This window comes from Anomaloglossus baeobatrachus, chromosome 1 (genome assembly GCF_048569485.1).
Source record: "Anomaloglossus baeobatrachus isolate aAnoBae1 chromosome 1, aAnoBae1.hap1, whole genome shotgun sequence".
Lineage (NCBI taxonomy): Eukaryota > Metazoa > Chordata > Amphibia > Anura > Aromobatidae > Anomaloglossus > Anomaloglossus baeobatrachus.
In genome coordinates, this window is record NC_134353.1 from 336,910,867 (window position 1) to 336,935,537 (window position 24,671).

Here is a 24,671-nt window from a genome sequence, read left to right on the forward strand (position 1 = left end):
CTTCAGAGTGTATGGAGCAGACTCAAGAGATGAGGTCGTTAATATGCAGCAGACCTGCATATTAACGACCTGCAATTGTTGTTAACTAATCTAATGGTGCTGTTAATACCTTTCAGTGCCATTTAAATCGCCCAATTTTAATGAAAAAAACATTTATTTGGTGTAGAGTCATGTCTGAAAAAGACAACTCAATCAAAATATAAAATTATTTAAACTCAGAAAGGTAAAGAAAATTGAAAACATTACAATTTTTTGGTCATTTCAAGTCCTTAAGTAAGTACAATAGAAGGCGATCAAAATGTTGTATTTACCCCCAAATAGTATCAGTAAGGCTATGTGCGCACGTGTGCGCATTGCACCGCACCGAAAATGTGCGCTTCAGAGCGCAGCTGAAAAGCTGCGTTCTGAAGCGCATGGTGCCGGCAGATTCGTGCGCTCTGCATGCTGCCTCTTCCTATAGACAGCATGCAAACCGCACGAAAGAAGTGACATGTCACTTCTTAGAACACAGCGATTCGGCAAGCAGCCGAATCGCTGCGTTCTAACATGCCACGTGCGCACGGCCCTTGCACAATCTCCATAGATTGTGCAGGGGACGCAGGACGCATGCAATTACGCTGCGGTGCAGAACGCAGCGTAACTGCATGTAATACGCACACGTGCGCACATACCCTATAAGCTACACCTCAGCACATAAAAATCAAACACTTGCTCAGCTACATAGATGGAAAAATAAACAGTTATGGGTCTACTGGGACACAAGCAAATCTTTTTTCTCTCCATTTGGAATTTATATGGTAAAATGAATGATTTCTTTCAAAATTAAAACTCCTGCTATAGGCTATGGCAATGGAAAGATGAAAAAGTTATGGCTCTTGGAAGAAGAAGATTAAATCAACGAGTGTACAAAAACAAAAATATGTTCAGGACCTTAAACTCTGCCAGCCTAAGCAGTTTTTGCTCTTACTATTTAATTTTTTTTCTTCCCTTCTTACGAGAGCTATATTTTATTTTATTTACAGTTGTATTTTTGAATGACACCATTTTAGGTTCCCTTCACACGTATGCATCTGTCTGTACATGTGTGCCATGTGTGTGCCATCTTTGTGCAATTTATGTGCACCATCTGTTTGGCATCTATGCGACATGTACTGGGAAAAAGCATGACATTTTTTTATGTATTAATGATGTGCAAAGATGCAAAGATAAACTTCAATGCTAGAGAGGAGAATGGGGTTAATGCCCACTGCTCCCGAAAGAATAGACTGTTTATTTAATGAACTTCTTTATTTTACAGGTCTATGTGTTTCAGAGACCAAAGTCTCCTTCATCAGGGCAAAGAAAAAAATCAACAATATTGATATTGTTGATTTTTTTCCTTTGTCCTGATGAAAGAGACTTTGATCTCCGAAACGCGTAGACCTGTAAAATAAAGAAGTTCACTAAATCGACAGTCTATCTTTTGGCAGCAGTGTAGTATTAACAAGGTTCTCCTCTCCAGCATTAAAGTTTAACCCATGTGGGGTTATGTCAGGCTTGCATAGGGGTTGTGACTTACATAACCCCAGTATGTAAGTGTTACTTTATGTACAATTCCCTATAATATCTGGTAAGACCTTATTTGCACTTTTTATCCTCAGCTTTATTATAAGATACAAAGATAGATAGATAAATAGATAGATTGATACATAGACAGATGCAAACTATAGATGCAGCACTAGCATATGAATAGGAAGGTGCAAATCTTCCCAGGGAAAGTCCAATCCTTTCAATATAATGGAGAAGAAAATAAGCAGTGCTTTAACTTGTGTCTTTTTATTTACCTATTATAGCAATGCTTTGGTCCATATGTTGAGCTTTCTAAAGCAAGGTGGAAGTGCAAATAAGATGCTATACACCGGAAATTATTACTTTTGCTTCAACTAATTCTCAAGAAATTTTTTTTTTTATTCTGTGATGATTATTATGGACAGCAATGAGGGACCGTGATGGGCATTAGTATAGCATCCACTTATACAAATTTGGTAATTATGTCATTGTAGGAGGATCTTTTGTATATATCACACCACTTTAAGCATGTAGTGAAGTGGTGAAGGTACATTGATGATGTCTTTCTCCTTTTGACTGAATCAGTGGAAGATTTATTGGATTTTAAGGCATTTTTGAATGACATGGATGAGAATATTAAATTTACTCTAGTTTTTCTGAGACAGAAATTCAATTTTTGGATGTTCTGGTTATACTAGCAAATGAGAACTTGACTACAAATATGTCTTTAAAACCAAAAGACACAAATAATTTACTTCAGTTTGAGAGTCATCATTACAGGAGGATGGTAAAATCACTTCCATTTAGTCAATTTTTAAGGGCTAGAAGGATAGTGAGTGATGATATATGTTAAATAAGAATTTTGATAATATGATAATACGTTTTAGAGATAGAAACTATTCTAAAAAAATGTTGAAAAAATGGACACCAAAGTTGAGGAATATTAAGCGTAGCACTCTTTGAATAGAAAAGGATAATAGAAATGTGAAATTAAAGAGTCATCCATTGGTGTCAATATACTGTGAAGAAGGTAATGTTATTCCAGCTGTAATTAGGAAACATTGGTCTATCTTAGGATAGTGCCTTCCAGATATTGATGAATGTTAAATCCCCTCATTATTCAAGATAAACTGGAACATTCAGCTTTAGGATCTTTTAAATCATCTATTCAATCGACCTTGATGAGTCGTAAACGTACTGGTTTTTATCCATGCATAAACTGCAGAAATATGCTTACAGAATAACATTTACACACACTGTTTTAGAAGAGGGGTTTTTTTTACATGCAATTGTGAATATGTGGTATATACGCTTGAATGCCCCTGCACATTGATATGTGATAGAGACCACTTGGGATTTTAAAACCTGTATAAATCATTTTAGATATACCATTTGGAAAATAAAATTGGATCTCCCTGTACCAAAATATTTTGCTGAGTTTGGTCATTGTGAGAAAGACTTAAAGTTTTGCATTATAGATCAGATTCCCCCATTGATAATGGGTGGTGACTGTACTAAATTATTGCAAATTAGGGAATTGGAATAGATGCATAAATTAAATACTTTAAAAACATACTATTTAAATGTGAACTTTAAATTACATACTGTCATTTAGTATGGCGAAATTAACCTTACTTTGATGCTCTTTAAGATCCTGGACCTAATTTTATAGTGTAGTAAGATATATGCTTTACAATTCATTTGTGTTTTTATCTTTATGCAGGTCATATTGATTGGAACTATGTAAAAGACTTGTCTCATCCCACCATAAGAACTTCTACAAGAAACGTTAACTATGGAATTATAAATATAGCGCCCAAACCTGAAAAATAAATAATGTTATTATTCTGATTAAATTCTTTATTACTTTTAATGGTCAGAGCGTAAAAATCTTTACGGTGTCGTCCTAGTTACTGAGATGCTCCCGGGTAAGTACAGCGTATGTACCACTACGTAACCTTTAAGATGGTGCAGTCAGTGTTGGTGATATTATGGCATGTGTGCGGATACGCGTGGTCGTAAGCATTCAACCAACAGGACTTTCCTGGCTTTAAAAAAGCAGAGGGCTCCTGAATATTCTTGTTTCTTACACGTTTTGTCATATGCACGAGCACTACTGCAATTCCGAAAATTGTGCTGAAATGTAGTTGTTTGTACATATGCTGGGGTGAGTCATGGACAATAATGACAGACACATGTGATGCACTTTATTATCCACTACTGAATATGTGATGTGGTAACTAAGCATTTTGTGAATACCTTATACGCTGACGAGCAAAAGGGTAACAATGTTTTTAACTTTTGGCTTTCAGGCTCTATATCTCACCATCCTCTACAGCTTTGAGCATGAGATTACCATATTTTTCGGACCATAAGACGCACTGTTTTCCCCCCAAATGTTGGGAGAAAGTTGGGGGTGCATCTTATGGTCTGACTGTGGCTGCGGAGAATAAGGCTGCTGCGGTGGAGCGGGTCATCGGGGCCACGAGCAGGCTGTAGCAGCCTGCCGTGACCACGTGGACCCGCTCATTTAATATGCACGCCCATCCTCCCGCCCATCTCTCAGCGGTGAAGCAGGCACTGACAGGTGGGCGGGAGGATGGGCAGGGATAAACAGTCGGCCCGCATGATCAACTCCTGGTAACTGCAGCCTGGAGTGATCATGTGCGGCTGTATTCACTGCCCCCCGCGCATCATCATCAGTGCGGGGGGCAGTGAATCAGTACAGATTACTCACCGTTCCCCTGCAGCATCGCTCCTCCTCCCGTCTGTCCGGTCAGCTGACTTGCAAGACTAGCGGCGTGCACAGCGATGACGTCATCGCTGTGCGCACGTGTCCACACGCAGTCGCTGGCACAGACCACCAGAAGACATCGCGATGCTGCAAGGGGACGGCTGCATTCAGCGGTGCTGCTGCTGACATAGACGGTAAGAGGAGCAGTGCTGCAGGGAGTGAGGTGAGGTGAGTATGAACGTTTATTTTTTTATGTGCCACAGGATGCGGCCATACACCAGGATGAGGGCATATAGCAGGATAGGGGTATATTATGAGCAGCATGGGGAGTTTTTGAGCAGGATGAGGGTATATAGCAGGCTGGGGAGTATATGAGCAGGATGAGGGTATATAGCAGGCTGGGGAGTATATGAGCAGGATGAGGGTATATAGCAGGCTGGGGAGTATATGAGCAGGATGAGGGTATATAGCAGGCTGGGGAGTATATGAGCAGGATGAGGGTATATAGCAGGCTGGGGAGTATATGAGCAGGATGAGGGTATATAGCAGGCTGGGGAGTATATGAGCAGGATGAGGGTATATTATGAGCAGCATGGGGAGTATATAGCAGGCTGGGGAGTATATGAGCAGGATGGGGAGTATATGAGCAGGATGAGGGTATATAGCAGGCTGGGGAGTATATGAGCAGGCTGGGGAGTATATGAGCAGGACATTACCCCATAACAGTGTCAGCAGCAGATCCTCGCCCCATAAGTGTGTCATGATGACCACATTTTTTGCTTAAAATGTTATTTTCCTATTTTCCTCCTCCAAAACCAGGGTGCGTCTTATGGTCAGGTGCGTCTTATAGTCCGAAAAATATGGTACCTTCATTTTATAGATAATCATCTTGGCTATCTCATACATAAGTTTGACTTGCAACTATTTAGCATATGGTCAGTTCTGCAGATTCTTCTCATGTCACTACATTGTTACTGTTTTGCGCCTGATGTCTGAAAAATATTTTTCTTCCTGTATACTACATATTACAACCTGTTCTCAAATTCCCTAATAGCTCAGTGTGTTATTAGGTTGATTCCCAAGTGAAAGATTACAGGTTTGAATCAAAGAGCAGCCATGAAGAAGATTTCCCAAGAAAAGATAAACAGCATTATCTCGCTCATTAATAGCTGTCCAGCAGGACAATGACTCAAAGCATATGTTAAGATTGGCAAAGAAATGGTTCAATGACAATGAAGTAGTGGTACTGGATTGGCCCCCACAGTTCTAGACCTCAGTTCGATCAAATACCTGTGGGTAGAGATGACAAAAAAGCTGTATACATTCCCAAGTGAGTTGACCAGTACGCAGCAACTTTGGAAACGTGTAGAAGAAACCTGGGATCAGATTTTGGTCAAGACATGTTTGAATCTGACTGAGAGCATTCCCGGAAGAATTCATGCAGTGTTGAAAGCCAAATATGGATTTACAAAATACTAATAAATTAACAAAAAACAATAACATGACAAGAATCTGTACAACTAATCATATGCTAAATTGTTGCAAGTCAAATACATGTTTGAGCGAAGATGATTGTCTATAAAATGAAGGTAGTTTGATGCTCAAAGCTGTAGTGGATGGTGAGATGTAGAGCCTAAATAGCAAAAGCTCTAAACATTGTTACCCTTTTGCTTGTCAGTTTAATTGATGATTTGTATTCATTATTGTGAACACATATTTCATTCTGAGTATGTGAAACACTATAAAAAGCACCTTATTTGCATTTACACCTTGTTTGAGAAAAGTCCACATATGGACTGAAATGTTGCTATAATGGGCACATTTATTTCTCATAATCATGGAGTGGAGTGCTGCTTCTAATATTTTTCTAATTGATAGATAGTAGATAAATGCAACAAAAAGCAAAGGCTTATCAGGTGAAAAAAAGATTCCAGATATTCAGGCTAAAAAAGTGGACTTTGAGCCCAGAGGGCTCAAAATAACAAAAAATCCCAGTACTAGTCCAGAGTGAATCTGATAAGCAAAGGCTATGGAGCTTCATTCTGACACTAAAAAGGCTTTGGCCAGCAGCCACTCTCGCCTCACGTTGAGCTCCAAGAGACCTAAAGACTGTGATGAGCGGTGATGTCAGTAGCGTCACTGCTCATCCAACGGTGATGCTGAGCTCTGCGTGACCAACCAAATGATTCTGATGAGCGGTGATGTTACTGACATCACCCTTCATTATAGTCACCGGGTCTCGTGGAGTGCAGCGTCAGAAGAGAATGGTTGCTGCTCAAAGCCTATGGAGTGTCAGAACGATGTTACATAGCCATTTTGCATTATATTCCTTCTGGACTGCATTGGATCTGCTGGGGATTTTTTATTTTTTTGGGAATAAAGTGGTGAACAAGATCTATCTATCTATCCCTCTATCTATCCCTCTATCTATCTATCTATCTATCTATCTATCTATCTATCTATCTATCTATCCATATATCTCTATCCTATCTATCTATCTATCATCTATCTATCCCTCTATCTATCTATCTATCTATCTATCTAACTCTCTATCTATCTATCTATCATCTATCTATCCCTCTATCTATCTATCCATATATCTCTATCCTATCTATCTATCTATGCAGCTATCTATCTATCTAGCTATCTCCTATCTATCTATCTATCTATCTATCTAGCTATCTATCTATCTTTCATCTGTGCACATCTTTAACCTAAAAATCTTAAATTTCTTGAATGTATTTAATTTGGCAGGTGCTATCTGTGTGCTGTACATGTTATTCATGGACCCATAGATTTCTGTTGACCCATTTTATCTGTGAAAACATGAAGGTGTGAAGAATAAGAGAGATTTTAATGAGCATGGGTGTGAATGTGTCCCCAGTACATGTGAAAATGGACACCACACCTACTGGGCACACCAATGTGTAAAGGAGGCCTTACCATAAAATACACTAGAAATAGAGAAAAAAATTCCAAGCAGTAAAATTGCAAATAAAAACCCCAAAACAAAACACAACTGTCTTTTTGGGGTTTGTTTTTACTGTACTTATTGTATGGTTAAACTGACTTGTCAACATGATTCTCTAGGTAAGTACAATTATGGCAACTTCAAACTTTTATGTATTTTCTTTACGTACTGAAAAAAATTGTGGAAATTAAAAAAAAGTAATTTAGCCTGTTTCATTATTTTCCGTAATACTTTCAGTTTTACATTGATAGAGCTGTGTGAGAGCTTGCTGTTCGGCAAGATGACTTTTTAAATTAATATTATTTTGGGCTAAATACAACTGATAGTTGAGTTCTTATATTTTATATACAGAGCTGACATGACCATTACCAAAAAATGTAATTCTGAATTATTTTGTTTTCCTTTACGTCATTTACAATCAGGTAAATTCATTTTATGCTTTGAAAGTCTGGAATTCTATGGAACTAATGATACCAAATATGATTTTTTTTGTCTTTATTTTAAATGGGGGAAAAGTGGGTTATTTTTGCACATTTTTATATTTGTACTTACAATTTTTTTGCATTTAGGGGACTTGAACCTGCAGTCATCCTGTGATCACTTACTGTATGCTATGTAACACCTCAGTATTTCAATATACTGTATAGTAAAAATAACAGTCTTCTATGAAGGCTAGCCAGAAGAACACTGTCATGGTAGGCATGATGGAATTAATTTAGTCCTTGCCTGCCATTACAAAACATCAAAACCCTATATTCACAAAGCAATGCATAAATTGACGTTCCCCCCTGGACTGCATGTTATAAATCCCACTGTCAGAAATAACAGTAGTATTTAAGGAGTTAACAGATGTGGGCAGGTACGAAATCAAACAATTTCAGATTCAATTACGTAAGAGGACAAAAAATAAATAAATAAATATATATATAATAATAATAATTTTATTCATTTATATAGCGCTATTAATTCCACAGCGCTTTACATACATTGGCAACACTGTCCCCATTGGGGCTCACAATCTAGAGTCCCTATCTGTATGTCTTGTATATCTTATATATACAGTTAGGTCCAGAAATATTTGGACAGTGACACAAGTTTTGTTATTTTAGCTGTTTACAAAAACATGTTCAGAAATACAATTATATATATAATATGGGCTGAAAGTGCACACTCCCAGCTGCAATATGAGAGTTTTCACATCCAAATCGGAGAAAGGGTTTAGGAATCATAGCTCTGTAATGCATAGCCTCTTCTTTTTCAAGGGACCAAAAGTAATTGGACAAGGGACTCTAAGGGCTGCAATTAACTCTGAAGGCGTCTCCCTCGTTAACCTGTAATCAATGAAGTAGTTAAAAGGTCTGGGGTTGATTACAGGTGTGTGGTTTTGCATTTGGAAGCTGTTGCTGTGACCAGACAACATGCGGTCTAAGGAACTCTCAATTGAGGTGAAGCAGAACATCCTGAGGCTGAAAAAAAAGAAAAAATCCATCAGAGAGATAGCAGACATGCTTGGAGTAGCAAAATCAACAGTCGGGTACATTCTGAGAAAAAAAGGAATTGACTGGTGAGCTTGGGAACTCAAAAAGGCCTGGGCGTCCACAGATGACAACAGTGGTGGATGATCGCCGCATACTATCTTTGGTGAAGAAGAACCCGTTCACAACATCAACTGAAGTCCAGAACACTCTCAGTGAAGTAGGTGTATCTGTCTCTAAGTCAACAGTAAAGAGAAGACTCTATGAAAGTAAATACAAAGGGTTCACATCTAGATGCAAATCATTCATCAATTCCAAAAATAGACAGGCCAGAGTTAAATTTGCTGAAAAACACCTCATGAAGCCAGCTCAGTTCTGGAAAAGTATTCTGTGGACAGATGAGACAAAGATCAACCTGTACCAGAATGATGGGAAGAAAAAAGTTTGGAGAAGAAAGGGAACGGCTCATGATCCAAGGCACACCACATCCTCTGTAAAACATGGTGGAGGCAACATGGTGGCATGGGCATGCATGGCTTTCAATGGCACTGGGTCACTTGTGTTTATTGATGACATAACAGCAGACAAGAGTAGCCGGATGAATTCTGAAGTGTACCGGGATATACTTTCAGCCCAGATTCAGCCAAATGCCACAAAGTTGATCGGACGGCGCTTCATAGTACAGATGGACAATGACCCCAAGCATACAGCCAAAGCTACCCAGGAGTTCATGAGTGCAAAAAAGTGGAACATTCTGCAATGGCCAAGTCAATCACCAGATCTTAACCCAATTGAGCATGCATTTCACTTGCTCAAATCCAGACTTAAGACGGAAAGACCCACAAACAAGCAAGACCAGAAGGCTGCGGCTGTAAAGGCCTGGCAAAGCATTAAGAAGGAGGAAACCCAGGGTTTGGTGATGTCCATGGGTTCCAGACTTAAGGCAGTGATTGCCTCCAAAGGATTCGCAACAAAATATTGAAAATAAAAATATTTTGTTTGGGTTTGGTTTATTTGTCCAATTACTTTTGACCTCCTAAAATGTGGAGTGTTTGTAAAGAAATGTGAACAATTCCTACAATTTCTATCAGATATTTTTGTTCAAACCGTCAATTTAAACGTTACAATCTGCACTTGACTTCTGTTGTAGAGATTTCATTTCAAATCCAATGTGGTGGCATGCAGAGCCCAACTCGCGAAAATTGTGTCACTGTCCAAATATTTCTGGACCTAACTGTATATTTGGTATCACTGTGTCCATAAAAGCCTTACCTATCAAAATACAAAATTAATTGACATAGTTCACACTGAAAAAAATAAAAATAAATGAAAATGCTAGAATGGCGTTTTTGATCATCACACCTCTGTGGCAAAATGCACTACAAAGAAAGCAAGATGTTGTATGTACACCTCATTGGTATCACTAAGACAGACAGGCTGCCACTTGATAACTAGCCCTTGTACAATCAACCAATACTAAGATAAACATTTTCCGGAATTCGGAATATGGTGACACAAATTATCCCCCCCAAAATTGTTTTTCTTTCTTTTATGAAATTAATTCTATTGATTGCAGAACTCCAAATTTAGTCAGTTTTCGATGGCAGTATTGAGCGAGGAAGGCAGTGAAAGACAAACATTAGTGTGACAATACATGACTTTTCCCAGGGTGGAGGATCACATTAATGTTTTGGGAATGAACTAGAACCTTATGAGATTTAAGTTGAACCGTGACCTTTTAGGCATATTTTTACAAAACAGCTTAAATATGTCATGAATGATACATAAAATTATGTAGTATATTGTTTAATCAAGTCATAAAACAATATAATCCAATCTCATTTAAAGATCATTATTTCAATTGCTTTAATATGCCGCTGAACTTAAACTAGAATGTGATTAAATATGATTTTTTAATTGTGCTGCAATTTTCTAATTCACCAGTAGGATATAATTACTTAGCTAAATAAAACCTGGAAAGTAATTTAATGCATTAAAGAAAAGCTAATTACATAGAAGTATGCTACTTACAATTTGAAGCCAAGCATTTGTAATCAGAACTTGATTCTTTTCATCCTGGAAGAGAAAGAAGAAATCACTGTGATGCTGATTGCTAAAATGACACTGGGAATGTCAATGATTTTTCTCAATCCTTTCCAGAAATGTGATGATTTTAGTTTGGATTTGTTACATTTAAAGAAAAAGCAACTTTTCATTTGTTTTTATAAGAGCGGTGACTTTAAAAGGTTTTTTCCACTTTTCGGAAAAAGGATCCATAATGTAACATAACAAGAAAGTTAACAGTCACCCTCCTTAAGTTGCGGTTCTGGTCTCTGGTGTTTTGGCTGTCCATCATTGATGTTAGGTTGACAGCTCGCCTCACATCACTACTGCAGCCAATCATTGAACACTGTGGTTCTGCTAATGTATAACTTAAATAGAATGACCACTCTGGTAGTATGTTAGACCTCTTTTGTCCTTAAAACCACACTAATTGGTCCAAGTGGTAAGATATTTCTGCGGGAATAGTGGCCCATGCGGACAGGAGAGTTTCTAGCAGTTGCCCCAGATTTGATGGACATACTGAATGGCTTGTTCTACTTTGTTCCAGAGATACTTTATAGGATTAGGATCTGGGCTTTGTGAAGGCCAGGGATGCAAGGAAACGTTTCTATAATATTACTTGACTCAATCTATAATTACCCTTGTGGCATGGTGCATTGTCTAACTTAAGTGTTCATCTGTGTATGTAGAGTAGAGGAAAGGGTTAACCCGTGCTGCCGTGTGGATAGAAGAAATCGATCTGGAAGAGTAATCTTTGTGATTTGAATATTCAACGTATTCAACGCGTTTCAGAGTATATACAGTTAGGTCCAGAAATATTTGGACAGTGACACAAGTGTTGTTATTTTAGCTGTTTACAAAAACATGTTCAGAAATACAATTATATATAATATGGGCTGAAAGTGCACACTCCCAGCTGCAATATGAGAGTTTTCACATCCAAATCGGAGAAAGGGTTTAGGAATCATAGCTCTGTAATGCATAGCCTCCTCTTTTTCAAGGGACCAAAAGTAATTGGACAAGGGACTCTAAGGGCTGCAATTAACTCTGAAGGTGTCTCCCTCGTTAACCTGTAATCAATGAAGTAGTTAAAAGGTCTGGGGTTGATTACAGGTGTGTGGTTTTGCATTTGGAAGCTGTTGCTGTGACCAGACAACATGCGGTCTAAGGAACTCTCAATTGAGGTGAAGCAGAACATCCTGAGGCTGAAAAAAAAGAAAAAATCCATCAGAGAGACAGCAGACATGCTTGGAGTAGCAAAATCAACAGTCGGGTACATTCTGAGAAAAAAGGAATTGACTGGTGAGTTTTGATTAAAAAAAAAAGTATTTTATGGGTGTGTTTATTTCTTTTGACATACAAGGTTAGTAATGAAGGTGTCTCATAGATGCCTCCTCATTACTAACCTAGGGCTTGATGGGAGCTGTAATTTTTGACAAATCACAGCTGTCATCAACCTCATATATTACCCTGATTGCCCCTGCACCAGGAAAATCTGGAAGAGCAGGGTAAAGTTCAAGAATTGGCACATCTAATGGATGCGCCAATTCTCGGAATGCTGTGGGCTGGTATTTTTAGGCTGTGAAGGGCCAAATAACCGTGGGCTTTACCAGCCTGATACTACCAGTCCCCAGCTGTTGCTTTATCTTAGCTGATTATCAAAATAGAGGGGACCCCACATCTTAAATAAATAAATAAATGAACAAAATAAATAAATGATTGGGGTCATGAAGTTTAACAAACGGGCCCAGAAAAAAGTCTAACTGCTGTGTTATCTTCTGGGAAACACAGTATTTATAACTGTCCTGCTCTTACCCCTGTTTTGCTTTCTTTTGCAGTCCCCTAGTCCTTACTATAACAATTTTAGAGAACATAACTTCTCTTCCCTATTGACTTATATTGGGGTTCACTGTCTGGGGTCAAGTCCAGATCAAGTTCGGGTCTTGAACCAAATTTTTTCAAAGTCCGTGCGAATTCAGCGAACCCGAATATCCAAGGGCTTGCTCATCTCTAAGTGTCAGTGATTTCTTGCTCTATTTTGCTCATTAATGTCTTAAAATTTTGTATCTTTTAAATAGCAATGATATTGTATTTGACTCCAATTTTTTTGACTGTCACCATCTGTTCATAACTTATAAGTGCGACCCCTTTCATTGCTGATTATTGTACATTCACAGGATCACCTTTGCTGAATGTTTTCCTCTATTACACCATTCTCATTAACCTTTCAACACTGTTACACAAAAAACACTTCACAAGGTTGGCAGATCAGATCACTTAATTTTCCCATTATTTCATTTGATCCTATGTTGCACTCCAGGGTCATCAGCTATGAAAGGGCAGTTGTCCCTGATTAATTAAATATTAAGTGTATATTTTATTTTGCTCACATTAAGACAACAAAAAAAATATCACATCTATATAAATATAGACCATTATTTTTAGCATGCCATTAGAAATTAAATGATCTGTAATGTAATGACTAGTCTTGATGAGGGAACATGGAGCCAGATTTATGAAGAGTTGCATGCCTGTGGCATCCCACCTACGCTTTGTTCCTGTCCCAACACAGATACGCCCAATTCAGCCTGAGCGGCTCAATACATATATACACTACAGTTCAAAAGTTTAGAGTCACTTAGATATTCCCTTATTTTTTTAAAGGAAAGTACATTTTTTTAAATGAAGCAAACATTAAATTGAACAGAAATACATTCTATACATTGCTAATGTGGTAAATGACTATTCTAGCTTCAAACGTCTGGTTTTTAATGCAACATCTACATAGGTATATAGAGGCCCATTTCCAACAACCACCACTCCAGTGTTCTAATGGTACATTGTGTTTGCTAACTGTGGTAGAAGGCTAATGGATGTTTAGAAATCCCTTGAAGACCCTTGTGCAAGTATGTTAGTGATGCGCCCACGTGGTCTTGTGGTTTACCCGTCACCGGCCCGCGGTTCTTCTCTTGGGTCACCGCGGTGGCCTTGCCCGGTTCCGTGACCCCGGTGGTGTCAATAAAGATGGGGATGGGAATGATGGGGGTAGTTGTTTGTGACGCCACCTGTGGTGTGCGGACAATAATTAGCCGCCGCTGTAGGACTTCTCTCTTCTAGGGTGGATGGTAACGCAGCTCGGAAATCACAGCTCTCCACAGGCAGAGCTCGGCCCCAGGGAGGATGAACTATATGGCAAGAGGTCCCATACCTCATAATGGCCACCCCAGCACCTACCTTAGACCCGTCCCAGTGGAAGAGCTCCCATGTTATGTGTTGGTTGAGTGTGTTGTTGTTGGTTTACCGGTGACGAGCTCCTCCATATCCGAGATGAATACTGCCCCTCTGGTGAGGTGCAGTACCCTGTGGCACCTGAAGCCGCAGGGGCACCACATTAGCACAGCTGAAAACAGTTTTGCTGATTACAGAAGCTATAAAACGGACCTTCCTTTGAGCTTGTTGAGAATCTGGAGCATTACATTTGTTGGTTCCATTATACTCCCAAAATGGCCAGAAAAAGAGATCTTTCATGTGAAACTCGACAGTCTATTCTTCTTCTTAGAAATGAAGGATATTCCATGAGAGAAATTGCCAAGAAACTGAAGATTTCCTACAACGGTGTGTACTACTCCCTTTAGAGGAGAGCACAAACAGGCTCTAACCAGAGAATAAAGAAAAGTGGGAGGCCCAGCTGCACAACTGAGCAACAAGACAAGTCCTTTAGAGTCTCTAGTTTGAGAAATCAATGTCTCACAGGTCATCAACTGGCAGCTTCATTAAATAGTACCCGCAAAATGCCAGTGATAACTTCTACAGTGAAGAGGCAACTCCGGGATGCTGGCCTTCAGGGCCGAGTGGCAAAGAAAAAGCCATATATGAGACTTGCTAATAAATGGAAAAGATTAATATGGGCAAAAGAACACAGACATTGGACAGAGGAAGATTGGAAAAAGTGTTATGGAAAGAGGAATTGAAGTTTGAGGTGTTTGGATCACACAGAAGAACATTTGTGAGATGCAGACCTGCTGAAAAGATGCTAAAAGAGTGCCTGGTGCCATCTGTCAAGGATGGTGTAAGTAATGTGATGATCTGGGGTTGCTTTGGTGCTGGTAAAGTGGAAGATTTGTACAAGGTAAAAGGGATTTTGAATAAGGAAGGTTATCACTCCATTTTGCAACGCCATGCCATACCCTGTGGATGGCGCTTGATTGGAGCCAATTTCGTCCTACAGCAGGACAATGACCCAAAGCACACCTCCAAATTATGCATAAACTATTTAGGGGAGAAGCAGGAAGCTGGTATTCTACCTGTAATGGAGTGGCCAGCCTAGTCATCAGATCTTAACCCTATTAAGTTGTTGTGAGTGCAGCTTGACCGCATGGTATGCAAAAAGTGCCCATCAGCCAATCCAACTTGTGTAAGGGGCTTCTGGAAGCATGGGGTGAAATATCTCCAGATTACCTCATCAAATTAACAGCTAGAATACCAAAGATCTGTAAAGCTGTAATTGCTGCAAAAGGAGCATTCTTTGACAAAAGTAAAGTTGGAAGGAGAAAATAATGATTTCAAGTAAAAATCATTATTTCTAACCTAGTCAATGTCTGGACTATATTTTCTATTCATTATACAACTCATTTGATAAATAAAAGTATGATTTTTCATGGAAAAGACAAAATTGTCTGGGAGACCCCAAACGTTTGAACGGTAGTGTATAAGGGGTTAATGACAGATGCCATTTGTTAAAAATCACAGCTGCCACAAAGCCCTGGATTAGGCATCTACAATACACCTCCATTACTAATCTTGTAAGTAAAAAGAAATAAACACAAAACACAGAGAAACATATTTAATTTATAAAAAAACCCACACATACTCTTTCTCCAATTTAATAACTCCCAAAACACCCAGGTCCAATGTAATTTACACCACAACGTCCCACAATGATCCCGACTCTGATACATACTGAAGTTGCAACGCTCGGGCACATTAGAGAACATGACACTGTCTAAGCCGCAGATGTGAGCAGTGACATCACTGAGTTTACCTGTGGTTACAGCTGTATGTTTCCATGGTACCCCACCTATAACTGCAGGTAAACTCACTTCAGATGAACTCCCTAAACTCAGTGACCTCACCTCAAGTTAACTCATTGAGACCTACATCTCCTGACAGAAAACCGCATTTTTTTGCTAAGAAATGCAGATTTGTTTCTTAAATTTATACACCAAATTCTTGTATCAATACTGCATCTCGTGGCAAAAAAAAAAACCGCATCAAAATGTGGTTTTGACTTCGTTTCTGTGTGATTTCCTGCCAGGAAATCCAAATTTGGTGCAGAAATCTGGTGTAGATATTTCTGCACAAATCTGCATCTCCTGGCAAAGAAATGCAGTTTTTATCATGTGAGTAAGGAATAGTGCTGAGTATATTTGCTCATCACTAGTAATTAGTGTATGTCATTCATCCTGGCTCCTTCCTGTAATAATGTCCTAAATCCTGGGCCTCTTCCTGTAATAATGTCCTCCATCCTGTGCCCCTTCTTGTAATTTTCGCTATTTTGACCTTTTATGTAGTGAATAATCTTGGCCCCATATGTCTGTCCTTCATCCTGGCCCCTATATAATCCCCCATTCTGGGGGATTATGTCATCCAACCTTGTCCCCATATAAGCCTCCATCCTCGTCTTCATATGTCATTAATCCTGGTCTCCATATGTTGTCCAATCCAGGTCCCATCCTTGTCTCTCTGTCATTCCTCATCCTGGTCACCATATTATCCCCATCTTGGTCCCCATATGTCATTCATACTGGTCCTCATAAAATCCTCCAATATGGTCCTCATATGAATAAAATAATGATTGGCTGAGCTGATTATCAAGAACTTGTCTACTTTTCATTGTCAGTATTTTGTACATGTTTAAGAAAAAACAATAAAGTTTATGTTTAAAAAGTTTAAAAAAAATGAAATAAAATGTAAAAATGAAAAAAAAAATCTTATCTGTCCGTGGTCCAGCAGCGTCCTCTTCTTGCATCATTGGTGGCGTGTACAGTCCGGTGCATGCCAGTGATGTCATATGCCGATAACGTGCAGGCCTTTGATAGGCCAGCGGCTGATGACGGCAACGGCAACATGTTCGCTGATGTCACCTGCATGGTTCTGGGCTCTGATAGGTCGGCGGCTGATGCCAGCATGGGAGCATTAATATCAGCTGCCGGCCTCTGATAGGCTGAAGACTATTTTATCTATTGCAGTGCAGAAAAGGTTTCCTGCACTGCGATATACAGTATTTCAAGTGAATATACACCCAATGACGCACATTCAGTTGAAACTAGTGGGTCCCAAGAACCAGGTCAGGGCGCTGCTTCTTGCTGGTTCAGGGAACCAGCTGCAATTTTAATAATCGGTTTCCTCAAACTAGAAAGAATTGGCTGTATCCTACCCCTGTGTACAAGCCCCACAGAACATATGTATGATAAAAGTGGAGTTTGATCTAGTAACTCTATGACCCATAAGTAAATAAAATAAAATTATCTGATAATCGAACCCTGTATCTTCAATATGAGGGAAATACAACATTGTTCTTGATTTTGGTATAGAGGTTAGAAGTCCTCCACAAAGTTGAATTTAAAGAGGTATTCCTATCTCCAAAATCCCCATATGTAGTAGGTGTAATAATAATATTAGCAAATACTTCCAATTAGAAACGTTTTATAGCTTTTCTGATTCACTATGTCGCTTACCTCAAGTTGAGAGCATTGCAGGACCTTAGGTATCCATGGTTACAACCATGAGCAACTAACTGTGACTATATGCGTGGTCATAACCATGGATACCTCAGGTCCTGCAATGTCCTGCACATGAGGTAAGAGATATTGTTATACCAGGAGAACTATACTACATTTCTAAGTGGATGAATTTGCTATTATTATCATTATTATTATTATTATTATTATTGCAGCTACTATATACTGTATTAAGATAGTATCTTGGAAATGAGAATACCCCTTTAAAGGTGATCTGTCACTAGGTTTTTGCTACCTCATCAGAGAGGAGCATAATGTAGGATAAGAGTCCCAGTTTCCAACAATGTATTACTTAGTTTACTGGATGCAGCAGTTGTGATAAAATAAGAACTTTTAGATGCAACATGTAGCTCAGAGAGCTGACCTCAACCATATCACAGCTTTCTATGTACAGTGTATAGGCAGTAAACTGCTAATCTCAGTGCTGGGGATGTTGTTGGACAGCTCTCATGAGGTGCCTAGTCCAGGCAGTGATAATCTCCTGGTGATAAAACACTCATTGTATAGAAACTACAGCAAACAGCCTAGTAAGTGACATATGATATCATGAAAATCAGTGTCTCAGCTCCAACTTCATGCTGTCCTCAGATTACATAGCAGAAATATTCTGACAGGTTCCCTTTCACATTGAAACCTTCTGGACATAGTAAAATTGTGAAAAATAGAATAAAGACCATATGCGATTGTTTTCCAAAATTATTTCACAACCTTAACTAGTTGTGTAAAAGTAATATGTAATAAATAATGTTTTTTTATTGTACGCAGTAGGCAGAATGCCTGCTAGAATAACTGTGCCTTACCATATTATCACTGAATGCATCATGCACAAATCCTTTGCCAGTAAATGAAGCATATATTTTGCCTTTGCTAAGGGAAAGAAAACATTGTAATGCAAAGGCAGAACTGTCGCAGGATGTTAGCATACACAAAAAGATGCAGCCCGTATAAGAAGAGTAAGGTTCATGTAGGTCGCTCTTACAAGGCATTTTACGTTGCATTTTGCTATGGAGTCAAACAAGTAAAGCGTTGATAATGTTATGTAAAAGTCTTTTAACCAACAGAAGGTATTGGTATGAATCTGTACACACAAAAACAAGACATTTCAAGTGGCGGATAGTGTTGACCTCCAGGCACCAATATATTGCTACCAGCTTGCTAAAATGTGAATAATTCCACACTACTTTACTACAATAGGCTTTTATGATTTGCTGTGATATGCTATAAAAGTGTGTGAGGTCCAGCTAACACCCCTACTAATCCTGACATGAGACACTTGTCAATGAAGGCTGTGAGCAGTTTGTTCTTAGAATTAAAGGCACTTTAACATTGATGGACTATCCTCAGGACAGGTCATCAATGTCTGATTAGTGGAAGTGCGACACCCAGCACTTCGCCGATCATCTGTTCCAATGCCGCCACCGGCTGGAATTACTAAGCTCCGTCAACAGATAAGTGGTGGTAAGCCTCCCTCTGAACAGCAGAAATGCTGATGATCTGTGAATGTCGGTGCTCTGCCGGTATTCACAGGAACTTCACCATGAAATCAACAGAGGTCATCAGCTGACCCCCGGCTGTCATGACAACCCATGAGACCCCCCCTTCCCATGTGATCGTGTCAATGGGTCACCAATGAGTGTCAGGGAATGGCGGAAACACTTCCGGCACGTGTTAAATGTCGCTGTCAGAGTTTGACAGCGCAATATATCTAGTTAACAGCCATTAGTGGATCCCATTAGCTGCAGATGTCGGCTGATCAGATCAGCTTACATGTACAGGAAATAATGTGGGCTTGCCGCGTGAGCCCGCATTAAAGGGACTTACATGACTAATGACATATAGGTATATCATTGGTTGTGAAAGGGTGAAAGATATATTACTAGAAATCTTTTGCAGAGGGGCGTGGCAGCTATAAGTCCCCTTACTAGCATCCAGTCAGTCTGGCTTGCAAAGTCTCCATAAGGAGAATAGTGTTCCCCCGTGGTCCCACAAAGCTTCTCATAGCCAGATCAGACACCCCATACTTTGCACTGAAGAGGGGCAAGCACCCCGAAACAAACGTGTCTGCAAATTGGGATTCTGATCTGGCATATATATCCTAAGTTATATGTAAAGGATTGTTAGAAATCCACATTTAACTTTTAGGATCGCTACTTCCAATAGGTGGCGCTGCGCTAGAGTTTGTCTCCTGTCCTGGAGAGAAAATTAGAAATCTCCAGAAATTTGATACTCTCTGGTAATACAATGTCTAGGAATTAAAAACCCACTATGGTAAATAAAACAGTACAAAGCATAATAAGTAACAACAAAGGGAATTCAAAAGCTGGAAGGCTGTGAATACAGAAACAGCATTTCAGGAGTATAGAGATTGCAATTTAAAATGTAAAAATAAAATCAAACTAGCAGAGTTAGCTACTGAAACAAAAATAAATCCCAACAATTCTTATAAATATATCAATGACAAAAAAGACAACAAATGGTTGTATTAGCCCCTTAAAAGATGATAATAACAAGATAACTAATACAGGACAAAAAAAGACTGAGATATTAAACAGGCATTTTTCATCCATGTTCACCAATGAACTGAATGTTTCAGGGATCATTCAACAAGGCATAAATTAAAGTTCACCATCTGATATAACTAGTTTAACACAAGAGAGAGTAAGCTTGGATCTGAGAAAATAAAACATCGGCAAATCCCCCTAGATGGCATTCATCCACGGATATTGAGGTAAGTGAGCTTACTAATTGACAGACCGCTTTATCTTAACATCTTAGACTCTCTTGTAACAGAGTTGGTGCCTCAAGATTAGAGGATGACTTACGTGGTATGTTAAGAAGGTGGATCCAGGCAACTACCATCTGATAAGTCTAACATCAGTGGTATGCAAAGTTTTGAGGACATCAGTACACATAACATTGTGGCTTACAGACAATTTAGTGACATAAAATGCATAATTGGTGAAGAAAGGTTGAACTTTGTAGACCTAAGTCTTTTTTCAACCTATGTAACTATGTTTAAAGTTCAAGACAACCCCTTTAACAGAAATCCTAAAAACCCTAAATATTTAAGATTCAGTATGTTGAATATGCAAGCCATGGATCCAAACTGTGGGCTTCAGCCTCTGATGTCATCATAGCAATAATTGAACAGATTTCTAAGAATTTTATAGAAATTACTTATTACGGGGATCTTACAGCATCTTCTACTTTTTACTGATTACTTTGTCAATTCTTTAAAAAAAATATACCTCATCAAATTTTGAGGGTATTAACATGTCTAATATTTGGAACATCTTTCATGACTGTTATTACATCTTTTGTAAAGTCTCCTGCACTGGAACATATCTCTTTATTTACTTATCCATAATAAGTACTGGGGCTCACAAACAAAGGATGGAATATAATAGAAGAAATAATTTTTTATATTGTGAGCAAACTTTCAACTTCTTGCCAGCTAGAGGGCAATGGCACATGCTACTATGATTTAAGAAGAGCATGTGCTCAGATCCTTTTTCTGAAAGGGTTTGTTTCCACTGTTACTTTGGTTATTGAAAGAACAAACTAAATTATGGTTATTGTTTGATAAGGAGATTATAGCAAGTGATTTGTATTAATTGTGACATTTTCACATTTTCAATATAATGTTTATCTAAGCTCAACATTGGCAAAAAAATCTTAAATGAATTCTTTGATTTTATCTAACAGTCTCTTTTTCTGACTTGCAGATTAGGTGCAGAAAATAAAGTGAAGCATGGCAACTATTTTAGCATTTTTGCAGCCTATTTCCACCACAAATGTGAGAAAACGCATGGAAAACATGCATACAAAAAAACACACTGAAAACGAGGCAAAAACGCATGGCAAAAATATGCAACGAAATACTCAGCATGTGCACATAGCCTAAAGGGGGCTTTACACACAGCGACATCGCTAGCGATGTCGCTCATGAAAGCACCCGTCCCGTCGTTTGTGCGTCATTGAAAAAACGCTGCCCGTGGCGTACAAAATTGCTACTACCCGTCACACGTACTTACCTTCCTAGCGACGTCCTTGTGGCCGGCGAACTGCCGCTTTTCTAAGGGGGCGGTTCGTGCGGCGTCACAACAACGTCACACGGCAGGTGTCCAATTGAAGCGGAGGGGCGGAGAGCAGCTGCATGAAAGTCACGCCCACCTCATTGCCGGAGGATGCAGGTACGGTGTTGTTCGTCGTTCCTGGGGTGTCACACATAGCGATGTGTGCTGCCTCAGGAACGATGAACAACCTGCGTCCTGCACAAGCAACGACATTTGGGAAATGGACGACGTGTCAACAATCAACTCGTACCTGTCACACGCAACGACGTTGCTAACGAGGCTGGATGTGCGTCATGAATTCCGTGACCCCAATGACATCTCGTTAGTGATGTCGTTGCGTGTAACGGGGCCTTTAGACTTTAGCATGGAGTGTCCATTGAAACACTGTTTTTGCCAAGGTTAAGTTGGAGTGATCATTTATGATAGGTTTAGACACTGAGCCGGAGTCATCATTTATGTTTTTTTTAGTCACTTTTCTTTTTTATCTTGTGCTATTTGCCAATTATTTCATCAAAATGGCGCATATGATTCATGAATTTTGCTCAAAATAAAATGTGTGTTTTTCTGTCTTTAAAGAAAACCTGACAACAGGATTTTCCTAAGTACAAGGAAGACTGCTGTAATACTGCTTAAAATGATACCTGTGATGAATAAATCCATTTTTATCTTTTTGTGCAGTGTTTGACGTTTTCCTGAAATCACAGTTCCGCTCATCGGGCAAAGTATGGGTAGTGTCTTTTCTTAAGCAGGCTTTACACGCAACGAGATTGCTACAGCGATCTCGTTGGGGTCATTTTGTGACGCACATCCGGCTGCTGTAGCGATCTCGTTGTGTGTGACTCCTGTCGCGTGGGCGAAGTTGATCCTCGTCCCTGCGGCAGCACACATCGCTACGTGTGACGCTGCAGGAACGAGGAACCTCTCCTTACCTGCCACACGCCAGCAATGAGGAAGGAAGGAGGTGGGCGGGATGTTCGTCCCTCTCATCTCCACCCCTCCGTTTTGATTGGTCGGCCGCTTAGTGACGTCACGGTGACATAGCTGTGATGCCGAACGTCCCTCCCCCTTGAGGGAGGGATTGTTCGGCAGTCACAGCGATGCCGCCGACCAGGTAAGTGCGTGTGACGCTGCCGTAGCGATAATGCTCGCTGCGGCAGCGATCACCAAATATCGGCATAACGATAGGGGCGGGTGCTATCACGCTCGCCATCGCTAGCATTAGCTAGCGATGTCGCAGCGTGTAAAGCCCGCTTTACTGTTTTGGCACCTCTGTCTGTCATCTGTGTTTGAATGACAGGGCACTGATCCGTCCGTGACCTACCTCCTGTTTTAAATATTGAGAGGGCAAAGTATTTTTGTGGTCTCCCCAAAAAATAGGTCTTCAGTAAAATAGTGCCGACAATGGCGCAAGCGCAGTCGCATCTACATGGACAGATGGCACAGTGGAGTTGAACTGGTCCTTTTATAGTATTAATACTACTGTTGCAATGTTACCTTAACTAACAAGTTATCCTGAGCAGCGACAATATATGTCTCATCTTCTGCATGCTAGTTGTTTGGACACAGTAGGCGGTGCGTGACAAATCAGAACGATAACTTGTAGATGCAACCGCACATGCACCACCAAGCCGCCACTTTACTGGAGACCTAATTTTTTTTGAAGGCCATAAAAATTATTGCTCCAGGGCGACATTTAAAATAGGAGGAAGGTCACTAACAAATCAGTCGTCTGTCATTCAAACAAAGAAGTGAGACATAGGGGCCAAAGCACCAAGAAAAAACGCTACCCACAGGCCCACCCTGATGAAAAGACAGAACCATTCTTACAGAAAAATTTTAAACACTGATTGCACAAAAATCACAAAATGGATTTCTTCACCACAGGTATAATTTTACTCAGTATTACAATGCCAATAAGGCCATGTCTGTACTTTGAAAAACCCTGCGACAGATTCTCTTTAGCGCATTTTGCAGCTTTTTAGAGGAAAAAATATCATATTTTGAAAAATGTTGCAAAACTTCCTAAAACATTTTTAATGTGTATAAAATAACTTTAGGAGGGAACTGGAGTTTATTTACAACATATTTTGTGACTTTTTGAAATGTCACTAATGAATCAGACAAAAACACTTGGAAACTTAACCCTGCCCACAGTAGCACAGTAAAAAAAACAAATAGGTGAACCCATGGAAAATTGACTTCAATAGGTTATGCCTATAACGGTGGTTATTTTTTCGTATGGGGCTCAGAACTAGTAAGCAGATAGTTGCTAACTAACTGCTTGTTCTGCCAGGAGACAATCTGTTCTGGCTCAGTGACTCTCATATTTCCTTTGAGCTCACTTCAACAAAGCAGCTCTTATGGTCTGCTCTGTCAATGGGGTGTCAGTGATGACGTCATGTTGATTGAAAGCTGGAAAGCTGTCAATCCGTATGACATTGGCAGTGATAGAGTAAACCAAAGGAGAAGAAGCTACTCTGTTAAGCATGACAACACTGGAGGCAGGAGAGTTGCCAGTGTGGCACCCCTGCGGCTTCAGGGTACTGCACCTCACCAGAGGTGCAGTATTCATCTCTGATACAGAGGAGGTTGTCACCGGTAAACCACCAACAACACACTCAACCAACACATAACACGGAGTTCTTCCACTGGGACTGGGCTAGGGTTGGTGCTGGGGTGGCCATCATGAGGAAGGGGACGTCTTGCCGACTAGTTGGGAGGTGGGACACCAACAGAGGAGTTAGGAGCCATCACACTCAATAGTGAGTCAGGTGCAGCAAGCGCCAGGTCGCATGCAGGTGGAGATAGGCAGAGACACGGACAGTTCGGGACCCATGGTCTGGAGCTGGAGGCTCAACCCGGATTCTTAGGAAAGAAGGGGGATCTCAGGGTTAGTGGGGAGTGCAGAAGGCACCCGTGAGCCATTCCACGGCCCAGGAGCTGGGCATGGAGGGAAACCGAAGAAAGAAGATGCACAGAGAGAAACACAGGCCTCGACCTCCA

General features: G+C 39.9%; 1 protein-coding gene across 2 annotated transcripts in view; it reads right to left on the reverse strand.

Moving 5' to 3' along the window:
- The window catches only part of LOC142292355 (neuronal acetylcholine receptor subunit alpha-7-like), a 336,257-nt gene that overhangs the window by 217,409 nt on the left and 94,177 nt on the right, over positions 1 to 24,671 (reverse strand). For both annotated transcript variants that reach the window (XM_075337677.1, XM_075337683.1), the window contains one exon: positions 10,760 to 10,804. In XM_075337677.1, the coding sequence (XP_075193792.1) occupies positions 10,760 to 10,804 (45 nt within the window). The remainder of the gene's footprint in view (positions 1 to 10,759; positions 10,805 to 24,671) is intronic.